Source organism: Amphiura filiformis, chromosome 4, assembly GCF_039555335.1.
Source record: "Amphiura filiformis chromosome 4, Afil_fr2py, whole genome shotgun sequence".
Taxonomy (NCBI): Eukaryota; Metazoa; Echinodermata; class Ophiuroidea; order Amphilepidida; family Amphiuridae; genus Amphiura; species Amphiura filiformis.
The window spans coordinates 58,036,224-58,052,283 of NC_092631.1; the positions used below are offsets into that span (position 1 = coordinate 58,036,224).

At 36.6% G+C, this 16,060-nt stretch overlaps 1 protein-coding gene across 1 annotated transcript in view; it reads left to right on the forward strand.

The window, feature by feature from the left end:
* The window catches only part of LOC140151123 (uncharacterized), a 72,254-nt gene extending 66,013 nt beyond the window's left edge, over nt 1–6,241 (forward strand). Inside the window, exon 3 of the mRNA XM_072173346.1 lies at nt 5,182–6,241. Coding sequence (XP_072029447.1) covers nt 5,182–5,583 — 402 coding nt within the window. The 3' untranslated portion in view covers nt 5,584–6,241. The remainder of the gene's footprint in view (nt 1–5,181) is intronic.
* Nucleotides 6,242–16,060: the final 9,819 nt, after the last annotated feature.

The window sequence follows — 16,060 nt, forward strand, 5'->3', positions numbered from 1 at the left end:
AAATCAAAATCAAAATTAAATACTTGTTTGTGACATTTCCTATTCTTGATTCATTTTAAAATATCTGATTAAAAAAATATCGTCTTGCAGTAATCAAAAAATTAATTAAAAAAAAGCCGCCGATTTCATCAAATCCAGCCCATATAAACTTGGTTTTCATATTTAGCGCATTGCGGTAATACATTCTTTCCACACAATCACGATTGAAAGAAACACATATTTTATTATAAAATAAATACAATTTGGGCTTGATAGACCATTATTTGATGAAATTCTGAAATCTGAATAAAATTTAAATATTGTCACTTGTGTCACGATTCTTTAATGATAGTACAATCAGTATACGGTACTGAAAAGTGAACCATTCATGTTTTATGGATTACCGCACATGATGCGTAAATTGCTGCTGAAGAAGGGACCCGACACGCGACAGGTGGTTCCAGGGTTTATGCACAAACACAGCGACTCGCTTCGTCCTGCTTGCGTGTGTTTCAGCAGATTTGATCAATCGTTATCTTATATTTGGAACATTTACAGGAATAAATGTTGCTGATGAAGTAGCAATAAGTTGGAAATATCAGAATGTGAATATAAAATCGGTCATTTTGTCTGCAAGTACAGTACAGTCGCGGATACTGAACACTCGGCGCCGGACTCGGCGACGTGAGTCTCGGTCAGTCACGCACTGAGTTCATCCCGTATGCATGGTATGTATCTCACGAGTTCGTCTATCATACATGACCGGTTGTAAAGCTAAGAAATAATTAAAAAATCCTGTACATGTACCTTATTCTATTCCTTCATTTTCTCATTGTGATAAGTTCATCTCAACTTGGTGTGACGATCTGAACTGGTAGCACTAGCAGTTATTTTTGCAATCTGTTTTCATTCCGGTTCTTCGGCGAATCTTTGCTCTTCGTAACTGTAATATTCCCTATCGGCATATCAGTGATATCGTGGATGGCTTGGCCTATCCCAAATCACCCCGGCCAGCACTTTTCCCATTTTTAAATCCACACACTTTATTCAGGAACTTCATTCTTGATTTGATCATGATGTTTCCTTCATGTTATTCTTATTTTATTGAAGATATTTTTCATGTAAAGTAAGTTGACAATGACTGAATTCGTGCATTGGCCCGATGCATGCCACAGTAATGCATGGACATTGTGTTTACAATCAAACCCGGAAGTAACTGTGTGTCCCCGGGCTGACGTCATCAACGAAAGCACCCAATTTGAACGATTTCGTTTTGTTTTTTAGGGGGGGGGTGCCAATATCCAATCTTTGCATGGAGATTATGTCTAGCCTGGTACGTTAGGCAAATAAAAAATATTCTTTTCTGCTTCCTGACATCATAAGCTTTCCATTGATATATAACTTTATTTTCAATGAGGTTCACCTTTAACGAGATTTGAGCAACTTTGAAATTTGACTACTGCGTTGACCTTGAACCTTGCATATGGCCGAAGTGCCGGGATTTATTTGTTGTTAACATCTTGAATGTGTTATAGGACGCTAAAAAAGTTTGATAGAATCCTGAGGGTGCACATTAAACCCTGGTATGTACTGGACTTTATGCAATGATGACTGTTTCATTCCAGCTATAGGGCATTCAAATGTAAGAAAGTTCATTTACACTAGGTCGTGTTGGAATCTTATCAGAGTAAAACTGATCACGCAACAACAAAGAATTTATATCCGTTAAAATCTAGGGTATCGTGGAATGGTAACGCTATGGCAAATTTGTCATTGCAAATATCTTAGTGGTATTTAGTAGAGCATATATTATGCTAGGAATCCAGGAAGTGGAAAGACGAACTTATTGAGGATAGGTCATGAAGGAAATAAGGAGGATTTTAATTGACCTTTTCACAATCGAAGTTGCATGCTGCTAGCAATAATGTCAATGATAAAGTTGAGTAAATGATACAGAATAGAAGCTTGATTATCAAGCTGCGCCATGTATACAACTTATAAGTTCCTCCATAAATACTTTTTAAAATAAATCGAAAAATATTTGACAAAATAAAAATTTGTTTTACAGATATGGACCAAATTATAGCGTCATACGTCATTGCGTTTAGTCACAATGGTTCATTATGTAAAAAAAGAGACCGTTTTAAACAGTGTTAAAAGTTGCATCTGAGTCCATAGGAGTCAGCTCTCAAACAATTCAGTAAGTCAGGTCTATTCACGTGTTTGTTAAAGAAAACTTGACTGCTATGGACTCAGGTGCAACTTTTAAAACTGCCACTTTTCGTACACAATTAACCATTGTGACTGAACGCAATGACGCGTGACGCTATAAATTGGTCCACATATTTTTGGACTTATTTAAAAAGTATTAGGGGGAACTTATAAGTTGTGGGCCCTACAGGATAAATAGGAATACGTCCATGTTGGAGTTTTATCACACAGGCAAAAATAACTTCATCATTCGTGGAAATCACACAGTAATCAGGCTAGTACTGACAATACTACCTTTACAATATGGTTTGACCTCATTCTGATGTTAAAATACTACGTAAGAGGTAAGGACACTCGAAGGTTGATTAGAGCTAGACTACTCTGAAAGTGGAAAGATTAACATCACATTCAGTATTTCCACACTTTTTCCATGACATACAGACTAAGGGATTGGTTATTATCGTGTTGCTTACAACATTGATATTGCCTGTAAATTTCACTACGCATCCGATATTGCTGAAGCAAGTTTAAACAAATTGATTTACTCATGGTATAATATGGCTGAAAGTTCCAGATGGTCTTTTGCAACATTTAATAGACTATCATAATATGATTCCTCCATTTTAATTTGTCCCATCGTAGCCATAAATCAACAATTAAGATACTATAAAAACAGCCATGCCTTGCGTGCATTATATGTGATGCAATCAAGCAAAATTAGTCGGAACTCGGATATATTAAATTTTCAGTTTCTTATAGGATAGTAAAAAGCATTTACAAATCTGGATTTTGCAGAAAACCCCATTGAAATTGAACAACCAGTTGCAAATATATGAGCAATTAAAGAGTTTCCAAAACAAGTGAAAACAAAAGGAAATATTTCCTTTGTTTGGCTATATCTCAAAATCAATATTTCCGAGTTCCGACTGATTTTGCTTGATCACTTCACATATATTGTGTCAGGATTTGACAGATTTATGGCATCCGATTTGAAGAGCTTAACCAAACGAGTTTAATAATTGATGATCAGAATACAAGTTTAATCCATTAAATACAGTAATTTTGTAGGCTTGGTTCAATTTGATAGCAAAAAATTAATCGGTTTTTAATTGGTAATGTATTCTGATATTAAGGTTAGTAAGTATTTACTAGCCTGTTTCAATTTCGTCGTTCTCAGCATCATGCGAATGGTAGTGAGGTTTGCAAAAATTGATTATTTCATAGCGAGCGCGTATAAGGATTCAAATATCACAGCTATATCTTTGTAGGTCCTGTGGTTCTTGAGTTATGCTGTAAAGAGGGCTGAAACCACATCACCTTAGTAAAACTCATTAACAACAATAAATCAAGCAAGTATATGATTTGTAGACTGAACTTCTGCAAAACCTCAAGGTGTTATTTTTCAATAATAAATTGATTTAGACAATGAAAATCGATCTTTTGGCTGCACAATCCAACAATACTTAATGCATTCATTGACTCTTTGAAGATGTAACTAGATAAATGAAAGGCACGCTTGAATAGCGTCAACGTCTTACTTGATCTCAAAGAGTTAATTGATAACGACACTTCGTTACACATTGACTGCTGGGAGAACGCATCGAAAAGAAGGCACACAAAAATGGGAATATTCATCAATTCATACAAACTTAAAGATACATAATCTTTCTAATCATTTATTCATTTCTTATTCTGTCATGTTTCATTAATTGTTCAAACATTAATGGTTTCGCTGCAATTAAACTGGAGGTAACACGAATTAGACTATTCCAAATAAAGGCGAGAGTTCAGTAAGTTAAAAAAATCATTCAATCTCCCATTATTATCTTTTTTCACACCCATTAAAACGGTTTTGTATGATCAAAAAGCATCATCAGAATATTGATTGATGATCGCTTCATCTGGTTGAACGAATCCCGACCACAGAAAGTGTACAATTCTCACTCAGTAGGGAATACCGCACACCGACATCGCCCGGTTAATAATTACATTATACAGCAGAGACACTGCAATGAATACACGGGATCGATACATGTGAATGTGCTATGCACGATTTGATATTCAGACGATAACTCTTTGAATACCGGGGTAGAAAATGATGAATATCTCCCGTAATTTATTTAGTCTAAAGAAGCCAGATTTTGTTCCTTGCACTTGAATGTGTTCAACGGATATGATAGTCGTTAGCTTGCGTCTTGAGAAAGAACCATTGAACTCAAAAACTGACAAAAATATTCTGATTTTATATGTGCCGAACTATACCGCAGCTGCACTCACTCGTGCAAGCAGTCTAAAAGCATATGACCATTGACCTCACCATGGCGTATACATGCTCACTCACACACAGAGAGGTCAATTACCAGGCTATTGTCACTATCCTTAGTCGGATGTCCCTCGGCTCATTATGCGTCTCAAAGGTCGGAACAAAATGGCCATGCGTGGCTGTGGATTCAACCTACCATGGCGATTTCGGCCATGAAGATATCGGGGCGATGACACTGTGTACCGTGGCTTCAAAAATTGTAATTTGTTCACCTTCCGGATACCCTAATTTCAATAAAGTAGTCTATCAGCCTCCCAGATGTCCTACGTTGATCAAGTAGTTTTTCCAAGTTGCTTTGTTAATAGAGTAGTCTTTCTACTTTCCAGATTCCTAGCTTATATTTAAAAAAATTCAAAAAAGTGAAATAGGGGAGCGTGATGAAAGCAAATATGGCTGAAAGCTCACCCAATTAAAATAGCATAACTTACACAATAAAAACAATTTACGTACGCAACAAACTGAACTTCACAAAGATATACCCGCATACCCTAAGATTAGTAACGTAAGTTTCATAGTATGAAGTTACTTTTTTCTTAAGCTGGTAATGCAGTAGTTCAAATAAGTTTGTTTGCAATTTAGAAATTGCATAATAATGTTTTTTATATTTTCTGTCTCACAATGACGTGTTTTCTTTCTTTCTTTCTTTTTTTGCATTTGTTACTTTTTAGGTTGCTTTCCTGATGGGCTTCACGTGGGTATTTGCATTTATAGCATACTACACGGGACAACTATTCATATGGTATGTCTTCATAATCTTTAATTCCGCTCAAGGAGTGTATATATTCCTAGCTTTCACATGTACTCCACAAGTTATTGCTCTATGGAAAAATAAACTGGACATGGGTGTTAAACCAGACGTGACTAGCCCTGGTGAGAAACATCGTATGGTGACCAGGACATCAAGTCCAAATGACAATGGAAAATTGGACAACACTTTCTATACACAAGGAAGCCCAACAGGGACTCCTAAATCAACAGGGACTCCAAAATCAACAGGGACTCCAAAAGCAACGGGGACTGTAGCTGCTGCAGCGGTTATTGATGAAACGGCGGCAATTAGTAATGTATAATGGAGGCATTCGAAGAGTAATGTGTGTTCTCTGTGGTACTATTTTAGATTCACTTGAAAATGAGAATAGTTGATCATACTTTCTAGACATCGCTGAATTCGATTCACAAATCTCTCACTTGCGCCAAAAACATGGCGCTTTCATATCATAAAGCAACTCTTGTTATATGTTGTAATTACATCACTAATATCAACTGAAATGTAATTGTACGTCTATTGAATTGTTGTTACGTATGACTCTTGAACATTTATGCAGCAACAACATTACCACAACTGTATATATAAATCGTGGTCAGCTCGAAATGAATAGGGTTTATAAGCTACGGCAGTTCAAAACTATCCTGCAGTGGTTTGCATAGGATATCCGAGACTTACAACGCAAAATATACTGGGCAAATAATCGATGTACATTTATACAGCAGCGCTGATGACGAACTGGGCTCTAAAATTATGGTAAATCTGAAATAATTATTTCAAATGTGGAGCGAAGTGGGAATTAAACAATATGATATATGCAATCTTGCAGTGTTATCGCTTAATACATGTTTTAAAAGAATATTTATTTTCAATATGCAGGTTTGATCAACTTAAATAATTCTTCTTTGAACAAGTTCATTAGGAATGTTGGTTTTAACTGTACATTTTGTTCATTTTCAACAATTGCTTAACTCGCGTTTTAGTGACGTTTCATTTGGAGCCGCAGAAAAGGACATGACACTCTAAACAAGGATCTTTGTCCAACTCATCACGCCCTCTACGGTGCTTCCTGTTACCCATAAAAGGAAACAGTTAGATGTGATGAGTTGCCAGTCTGATGAAGCCACTAGTGTAGAGGTGAAAGGTCACTTAAACATGAGTTTTGTAGGAATTTATCAAAATGAACAAAATTTAGAGTTAAATAATTCTTGATCTTTTTCCATTAGGCAAAGTTAATGCTTAATATACTTAAGGTAAAACAAAAGATATTGTTTCACTATTAATTGAATATAAAATTCCGAAGTGCCCTTTTATTTAAACCAAAATATGCATTTTTTGTCTTGAATTTGCTAATCCCTCTCTGTAAAGTAAAATAATAGAAAAAAATCGGCATGAAACTCTAAAGATATTTAATCTGCCACGAATCTTTACAATTTGTGGGACGTTGACACAAAATATTTTCTACTGACTATGTTCTTGCATTGTTTTGTTAAGGTGGCACACAGGATCACTCAAAGTGGCAAATTTTAGACATTGTTTTGTATTGTATCTTTAAAAGTAATGATGATAAGTACATAAAAGTATACATTTTCAGAAAGGAAATGATGCAAGGAATCCAACTAGCACGGCAGATAAATGGCATATCTGTGTTCTAACGACACAAATCTAGAATGTGCTTTCTCAAATTTATGAATTTTTTCTTCGTTTTGAAAATATACCTTAAATTATCTCAAATTTTGGTCCAAATTGAAAAAAAGTCAAATTTTCATCTTTTTTTACCCATATTTTTACAACGAAGAAAAAATTCAAAAATTTAAGAAAACACTTTCTAGATGCGTGTCTTTAGAACACAAATATGCAATTTTCATTCATTTTGATATTTTGGGTAAGTTGTTATGGTGGACCGAAAAAAATTGGCATTGGAAATCAATTTTGTCGCTTTTCTCAAAAACTGCTCATTTTTGCAGAAATCTGCCGTGCTAGTTGGATTCCTTGTGTCATTTCCATTCTGAAAATGTATACTTGTATGTACTTATCATCATTACTTTTAAAAATACAACACAAAATGATGTTTAAAATTACCGACTTTGAGTGATCCTGTGTGCCTCCCTTAAATGGTTCATATTCTGTTTTTTCTGTCATTGCCAGAATATGAATTTATTTTATTATTATTAAGGTATCGTTGTTGGACCAAATGTGTATATTGCTGTAACTAACATTTTGAAACGTGTATTACTTAATTTATTTTACAACGCAAACTGTATATAACATTTTATTCGGTATATTGTATATTTCGTTTTTATGTACCGATATTTAGATTGGGTGGTCATTAAAATGTCCTGTGTAAAAAATGCACTGGTGTGAGCTGCCGAGTTCGACCTGTCCGAATTAAAGTTGTCTGATGCATTCACCAGGTCATTTTTCTCAGATACCCTTCGTGCAAATTAGTTACGTCTTCAATGATTATGAGACGCGGTAATTCTAAGAAAATTATCTGATGAGAGCAGAGCAGAGAAAGTCTTTTTAAGTTTGTTTGTTGGGCAGTACTTTTTCGCCACTTTATGTGTCTATCATAAAACGAGTAACCAGGCAACAAAAAGCCTGAAGAAACGGTTGGTTGAAATGTCACCAAATAGTAAAATATAAAACTGCTAAACTTGTTTAATGTTCGCTTAATTTAACAAGGGTTTACTCAAACAATTATGCCAACACTGATCATATTACTCAATGTGAACTAGGACGTTTATATTTGTATGCAATGGAAGCAACAGAATAGTCAAGATGATTAGCTTTTAAATGCGTTCATCGACTTAGAGCAATAAACAGGCACCAAACTAAGTAATCATGTGTTGGTAATCTCAACACGCTTGTCAACTCTGCCGTATTGCTGCAAGATTGTGAATAGTGACAGAGTTAACACTATGCCATACACATTCCCTGCGATTCGTCGCCTAATGACAAGACAAACACACAGCCCGTATATTTTCATACTTCCTTGACATCAATTTGATTAATGAAACTGTGTAGACTCTCATTCATCTGGGTATGTTGAAATTAAGATTTAATTTAAATCTGGTCAACCAGACATACCTATTTTTGACGGACGAACCGACGTTGCGACTGAAACCTTCAGTCTTCAGCTGGGTTGTGATGCAAATGACCTTGAGTACCGGACACTTCCGGTATAGATGACAATCGACGAGGAATGTCAAATTGCTAAACGAGAGAGTTAGACAGGTTAATTATACCATCAAAAATCTGAACAACAAGAAATCTGACATTTTCCGCGAATTGGGTGATCGGTTACCAACGGAGATACACAACAGGGTCAGTCAGTTCACGGAGCATGCGCAGTTAGCACAGCACGAAACAACAAAATCTAGACAGGTAGAGAAATTCGGCAGGCTTGCAACAGTTTCACGTGCCGATAAGGATAAGAATTGGAGACAGAAGGATAATTTAATTGATCATAACATCAAGGATAAATGGGTCAGGAATTTATCGGACAGGCAGCTCTCGGGAAGTGAACAAAGTTTACTCGAAAAGGGGTTAAACTTCGCTGTCGCATCCAAAAGAATTCAGGTGACAGACATTATCACTGCTACTGAATCGGCGATCAGAGGTGCTTCCATCGGTCCAGATAAAGCGGAAGAATTACGTTCGCGGGTGAGTGCGAGTATTAAAAGTGCTAAACCTCCTCAATATAATCTGAGCAAGAATGAGTATAGTGCGCTAGAAAGCTTAAAGAAGGATGAAAACATCACGATCCTCCCTGCTGATAAGGGGCGTTGTACTGTGGTTTTAAATAGCAAAGACTATGATCAGAAGGCTAGAGCACTGTTAGATGATGCCAAAACTTACACTCCCCTTAGGAAAGATCCAACGAGTGGTATAAAGCGGAAGTTGACTTCAAAACTAGGCGAACTTGAGAAAAACGGGTCTATTGATTTCAAATTAAAACATCAGTTATACCCGACATCCGAAACCATCCCGGGTTTTTACGGCCTCCCGAAGGTTCACAAGGACACCATCCCCTTGCGTCCTATTGTGAGCAGTATCGGCTCGGTTTCTTACAATATCGCCAAATATTTGGCTAGAGTTTTGAGTCCTGTGGTTGGCCTATCGGACCACCATATTCTCAACTCTAAGGAAAAAAAAAAAAAATCCAAGGCTTAGTGTTAGAACCTGATGAGACTATAACATCGTTTGATGTCACCGCCCTCTTTACCAGCATTCCTCCGAAGGACGCAGTCTCAGCAGTTCGCGAAGTTCTGACTCAGGATACCACACTTCATGAACGGACAAACTTATCTCCTGACCAATTATGTGATCTACTTAGTCTCTGTTTAGATAACACCTACTTTTCGTACAGTGGAAAATTCTACCAACAATGTCATGGATGTTCCATGGGTTCGCCCGTCTCACCGATTATCGCTAACCTTTATATGGAAAGATTTGAGCGCATTGCTTTGTCAACGTTTCCCGGTATAGCGCCATCTAGATGGTATCGATATGTGGATGATACTTGGATTTTAATTAAATCCAACGAACTTGATAGGTTTTTCAACCACATCAATCAAATTGATCCCCATATCAAGTTCACGCAGGAAGGGTTGTCAAATAACAAACTCGCGTTTCTTGACTGTTTAGTGTCTGTGGAAGAAGATCGCTCCCTTGCTGTGTCTGTTTATCGAAAACAGACACACACGGACCAATACCTTCAATTTGGTTCCAATCACCCGCTCATTCATAAACTCGGCGTGGTCAACACCTTGTTTCATAGAGCTGAGTCGATCATCACCAAAGACTCCGATAAGTTTGCTGAACATCAACATCTTCGCAAAGCGCTGGGTAACTGTGGTTACCAGGACTGGGCCATTAACAAGGCCTTAAACAAGGACAACAGCAAACCCACCGCCAGTAGCACGAATCAGACGGGGAGAACAACAAGTATTACCATCCCATATCACGGAGATTTATCGGAAAAACTCAAAAGAATTTATCGCGACCACGGAATTACCACCCACTTTAAACCCACGAACACGATCCGCCAGTCCTTAGTGCATCCCAAGGACAAACAAGGGAGGATCAGTGGAGTGGTATACGGGTCCGCTGTTCTGAAGAGCAAGCCTGTCAAGACTCTTACATAGGAGAAACCGCCCAACCTCTTCACAATCGCATGTTACAACATCGCAGAGCCAGCTCAGGTGGAAACGACTCATCAGTGTACTTACATTTGAAAGCCACCGGACACCATTTTGACACCAAGGATGTCCGAATCCTAGATCGCGAGCATCGTTGGTTTGAGCGTGGAGTGAAAGAGGCAATCTGGGTGAGGGCTGAGCAACCATCCCTCAACCGCGGTGGCGGTGTCCGGGCCAAACTATCACACGGCTGGGACAGGATCATAAAGGACATTCCTCGTCGATTGTCATCTATACCGGAAGTGTCCGGTACTCAAGGTCATTTGCATCACAACCCAGCTGAAGACTGAAGGTTTCAGTCGCAACGTCGGTTCGTCCGTCAAAATAGGTATGTCTGGTTGACCAGATTTAAATTAAATCTTAATTTGATAAATGGTTTCACAAACGTGCGAGACATTTGTAGAATTTCAAACACTTCGTCCCAGATATACTATTGAACGGAATATGTCTTAACATCTACAATGTCACCCTTTTAACATTCATTTTGTTTCATAAAAAAGGTCTATGCATGCATCATTTTAGCACTGGTATTTCGTTCCATTTCTGTAAACTCTCGACTATAACATGTCTTATATTACATTTCGCACATTGCTGGTGACGGTTTTATTGTCAGGATGGTGTCCAATCTGATGACATGTAATAAAGTGTTCTTCCGTAGTTGAATGTCGAAGCTCAAAGTAGAGATGGATTACTAGTATTTCAGCACGTTGCTTTTTAGACCAGCGGCAAGATGAAATTTTGGCTTTCACCTTGGTCTGGGGCGGACATTTTATAAATGAATTTAGAAGGGCAGCAAGGACACCACTTGCATTACATTCCAGATGTTAAATCTACATCATATGCAAAATTTGAGGAAAAATGAACAAGTCAGTTTTATTTTAGGGCCATTTGTCTATAACTGGTCTTTACACGAAGCCCTATGGAGAGAGTGCCCGTTAAGGGTGCTATTTTAGGAACAAAATGTGATTTAAAAACAACTGACCCGTGCGAATTTTCTAAAATTTGAGTATGTAGTATGAACATGTAGAAATATAATCAAGTGGTTGCCCTACCTGCTCTTCTCCGAAAAAATAAAAAGTCCTACACCTCAATGATAATGAAACCTAGGTGGTATAGATGAGGTGACATGTGTTTACATTTGATACGCCCTCTGTTGGTCTGTGATCAAAACTATCAGGCAAAAAACACTATAGTTAACATGGAAGAAGTTGATTTTTATTCATTAACTTTGGTTTCAAAGCAAATAATACTAAAAATGTTATCAATCTTGTTTATAAATGCATCAAGCTATATACATAATATCACACAAAACTTCAAAGGTTTTTAAAAGTTGAGTTTTAAAGAGATTTATGTGGTCTGTCATAGACACTCCTATGTTATTTTGCCTGACTTTAAACAACAGAGGGCGGTCTGAATGTAAACATGTGACATCATAGGTCAACTCATCTATACACTAAATTGTAAATGTGTCGGTTTTTATTTTCGCTACTCTCGCGGGCTACCCTATCCCGGGCTACCCTATCCATAAGTTCTGATAATGTAGACATTTTTTATTCCAGTACTACAACATCATGGGGTGTGCATTCTATATATAAGTGTATGTTATCGCACGTGATAGCATATACCCGTAAATCCTTTATTCCGGGTATACGTTGTAATATGAATCATCTGTGACTAGATTGGCAACATAACCACCGACGACATAGAACATTATCAGGTATTCTGCGCACGTTTTATGGATTCACGGAGGCTAGTCATTTTGCCTGTGGCTAGAATCCCGGCCAACCAATAAGAAGGTACAAGATTATATTAAAGCTGTTAAGATTGAGTCTTGGGACGTTTCTGCCTATTTCGTTTGCCCTTCGCAGATTCGGTTTAGAGAATAATCAATCAAAAACTCAACAGACGTGGATAACATGTTTGAAGCTGTACTTGGACAAAAATAGTGTTGAACATACCAAAGAAATCAGTATGCAAAGAGACATATTGAAACAAAAACATACCCTTTGAAAACAGTAAAACAAAACAGCTTGCCCTTAATATTTTCCAAATATTGTAACCTTTACAGTACTTTGTTCATGTTTTATTTGTTTGTTATTGTAAAAGGCATATACCACAAAGGCATATAAACATTTGGGCACACATTTCACTAATTGTAAGGACCCATATAAATTACTGCTGTTAAATGTTCAACGTTAGGTTGGAAATAGTGTTGAACATATCAATGAAATTAGTATGCAATGAGACACATAGAAAAAAACACAATGCCTTTGTGTATAGTAAAACAGTAAACGCTAGCACTTAATTTTTCCAACCGATCGAAACCTTTGCAGTAGCCTACTTTTCGTTTAATTTATCGTAATTTCAAAAGGCGTATAGCAAGCATTCGTGCAAGTAGTCCGGGGTAAGCATTTCACTGATTGCACGGACCAAAATATTACTGTTCTTCAGCTTTGAAGGTCATTTTTGGACTATCAAATTTAATAGTTTATAAAACAAATGGATGAATCAAAATAAATGTGTTCTCCTTCACTACAAATATAATATATCAATTTGTTTGTGGATGCACCAAAATCAAAAGATGTATAAAAATGAATATATTATTCCACATCGATTATATTAGTTTTATTAGTTGGAAAATTATGGTCTTAAATATACTTTAGCAACAAGGGACACGGGAGGACACGTACCTCGAAGCTTAGTTAAAATGAACTGTGTAGCCCGGGGAGGGTTGGACTGAGTTTCCCTCAAGACTTTTTTTAGAGTAAATCGTTTTTGCTTTTGTTTTTACGAAAATAAACAATTATCAAAGTTATTGTTAGCCTATTTAATTTTACATATCTGGTCCAATTTACAATGTCACAAATTGTGATTTGAGTAGCAATGGCTCATTATGTATGAAAAGATATAGTTACACTTTTGTTCCATTCAACTTTGACAAAGCATGCAGTTTGGAAATCTAAATGTTAATCTAATGTAATCTTAATTCTGCAACTTTCAAAATAATGCGTGACATTGTTAATTAAACCAGATCTATAAAACAAAATTTCTGACGTATTTAAAAGGAATTTTAAGGGGAACTTGGAACTTGTCGACCTTTTACACACATATAACGAGCAAATATAACTTTTATCGGTTCTAGTCTGTGTCGTTAATCTCGCCTCTAGCCGATATTCACGAAACATTTGTGTGTAAAACAGTAACAATTTTTGTTTACAGAAAGTTTAGAATCATATTATAGGGCAAACTATGCGTGATATATAGCCTAAATCATATCGTGTTCTGATCCATATCGTCCATGCATTACCAAGTCATTGTATTTCAACATTTCAAACACGTTCAAAATGTATAGTAGTTTAAGAATGAATGCACAGGTTGCTTTCTCACACATCATATCAACGATGTAATATAAAACAGTTTTGTGAACTTTTGAGTCATTATGTGAATAAAACACACAGTTGAGAAACGAAAACCAGTATCACTTGTTTTACTTTTGTAAGAAATCATAATATATTGTAAATTTGTGAGCGTTTGGTAGTTAATTTTAGATCTCTAAATTTTTAAATAGCTTTCTCAAAATATTACACCATGGACAATATCTTCAATAAATCTATTTGATTCATATATAATCATTTTGTCATTATCATAAAGATAAAAAACGGCGCGAGGTCACTATTTTGTCTGCTATAGATAATACTGTTCTCCCTACCTGCCATATTTGTCAAAAACTTCTGCAACCTCAATATAAGCCCGGTCTTTTGTCATCTTCAGCCACCCCATCTGAGCTATTAAGCTATATAGCTAGCTCGATATCACCTTCCTGACACTGTACCTGTATGATCTTGGCAACTTTCAATAGTCGGTCGTTTCAAGTTATGAGTTTTAAGATTGGTTTTGGTTTTGGTCACGTGGTTTCCTATTATCCTGCCTAAGCTCTTGACTGACGTCATTACCGAAATTACAAAAGAGTAGACACCCGAGTGATGTTATACACATCACATCTATTCATATGCATAAATATTATTTATTGTTCAAAAGAAATTAGAAAGAGAGAAGAGAAGGAGAGATAGTGTGTGTGCGGGGAGGGTTAGGGGAGAGAGAAAGAGAAACAGAGGAGGAGAGAGGAAATTGGAAGAGGAAGGGGAGAGGAAATATCGAGAGTGGAATAGAAGTGTGTGTATTGGAGGGGAGAGGCTAGGAGTGGAGAACGTGACACTGGACCGATGAAGTAGCGCCGCTTTTCCCAACGCAACAATAAGCGCTCTACCTCATTGGGTAAAAACCAAGGTAAAAACCAATCGCTGTCGCTCAGCGATGTATAGTATAAATTCAGCTTTAGATGTTATGATTGCAGACAAGTTCTGCCATCTTTTTAAATCCGCTGATTTTTGGTTTCTGAACAAAAGAGAAACGAAAACTCATACCCTGGAAGTGCTGTTAGCAAAACTGTTTCCTTTTGTCTTTTCTCCACTTCAACTGTTTCCCATTTTCCTATCTTTTTTATTTAATTTCTTCCTTGGTGCATTGGTTTTGTTGTCGCTTTAACTCCCATATTAGTAATTTGGTTAGGCACAACATCTAATTTGGTCCTATAGTGCTATCGATGCCCCGATAGGTAGCCATTTTTCCATGGAAACTGGGTAATAGGCAATTAGTAGTATTGAACCTATGGGTACTTTGTATGTTTTCATACTCATATGTGACGCGATCAAGTAAAATCAGTCGGAACTCGGAAATATTAAATGTTCAGTTTCTTATAGGATAATAAAAAGCAGAAAACCCCATTGATTTTGAACAACCAGTTCTCAAAATCAATATTTCCGAGTTCCGACTGATTTTGATTGATAGCATCACATATGTAGTATTGATTACCTTTTATCTTAAATTTCGCATTCTTATAACGGCGGATATACACGTCCTTCCGAAAGAGATATGAATTAATAGGTAAAACATTGCTGCTTCATTGAATTGGATAGATGTTCAACATCATCAAGATCCTGGTAACGATCCATGATCAATTAAACTAAGTTAGTAGCTGAATTGCAATCAACGTCTTCACTTGAACTTCAAGGGTAAAATTCCCGTACTGTTTGTAAACATTGGCAGATTACATTAGTCTATATTAATATCACTTAAGAAGTTGCGTCCATTAATGTAAAGGTTTATCAATAGCACCCACACTAAGCTGGAATTATACCATGCACATTTTCCAACAAAACAATATTGAGTACTCTTCTTCTAAGATGATGCTAAATTTAACCAGAAATCAATCAACATCATTTATACAGGGTATTTCTTCCACTAAAGTAGAACATATGAATACATGAATACAAAAGCCACCTAAGTCCATAGGAAGTGATTTTGAGAGAAAAACCTGTGTATCATTTTAATTCCTTCAGTTAGATTTACCTGGTCAATATGGTAAGTTTTACGTGCAAATGAGTGGATTAACCTGTATTAGGTATGACGATTAGCATTTCAGGGACTTCGTGGGGTTCATTTTAAATTTTGGACTTAGGTGGTTGTTTGAATCATATACAAAGACAACAATGTTAGAATGAGATTACCACTAGTAAG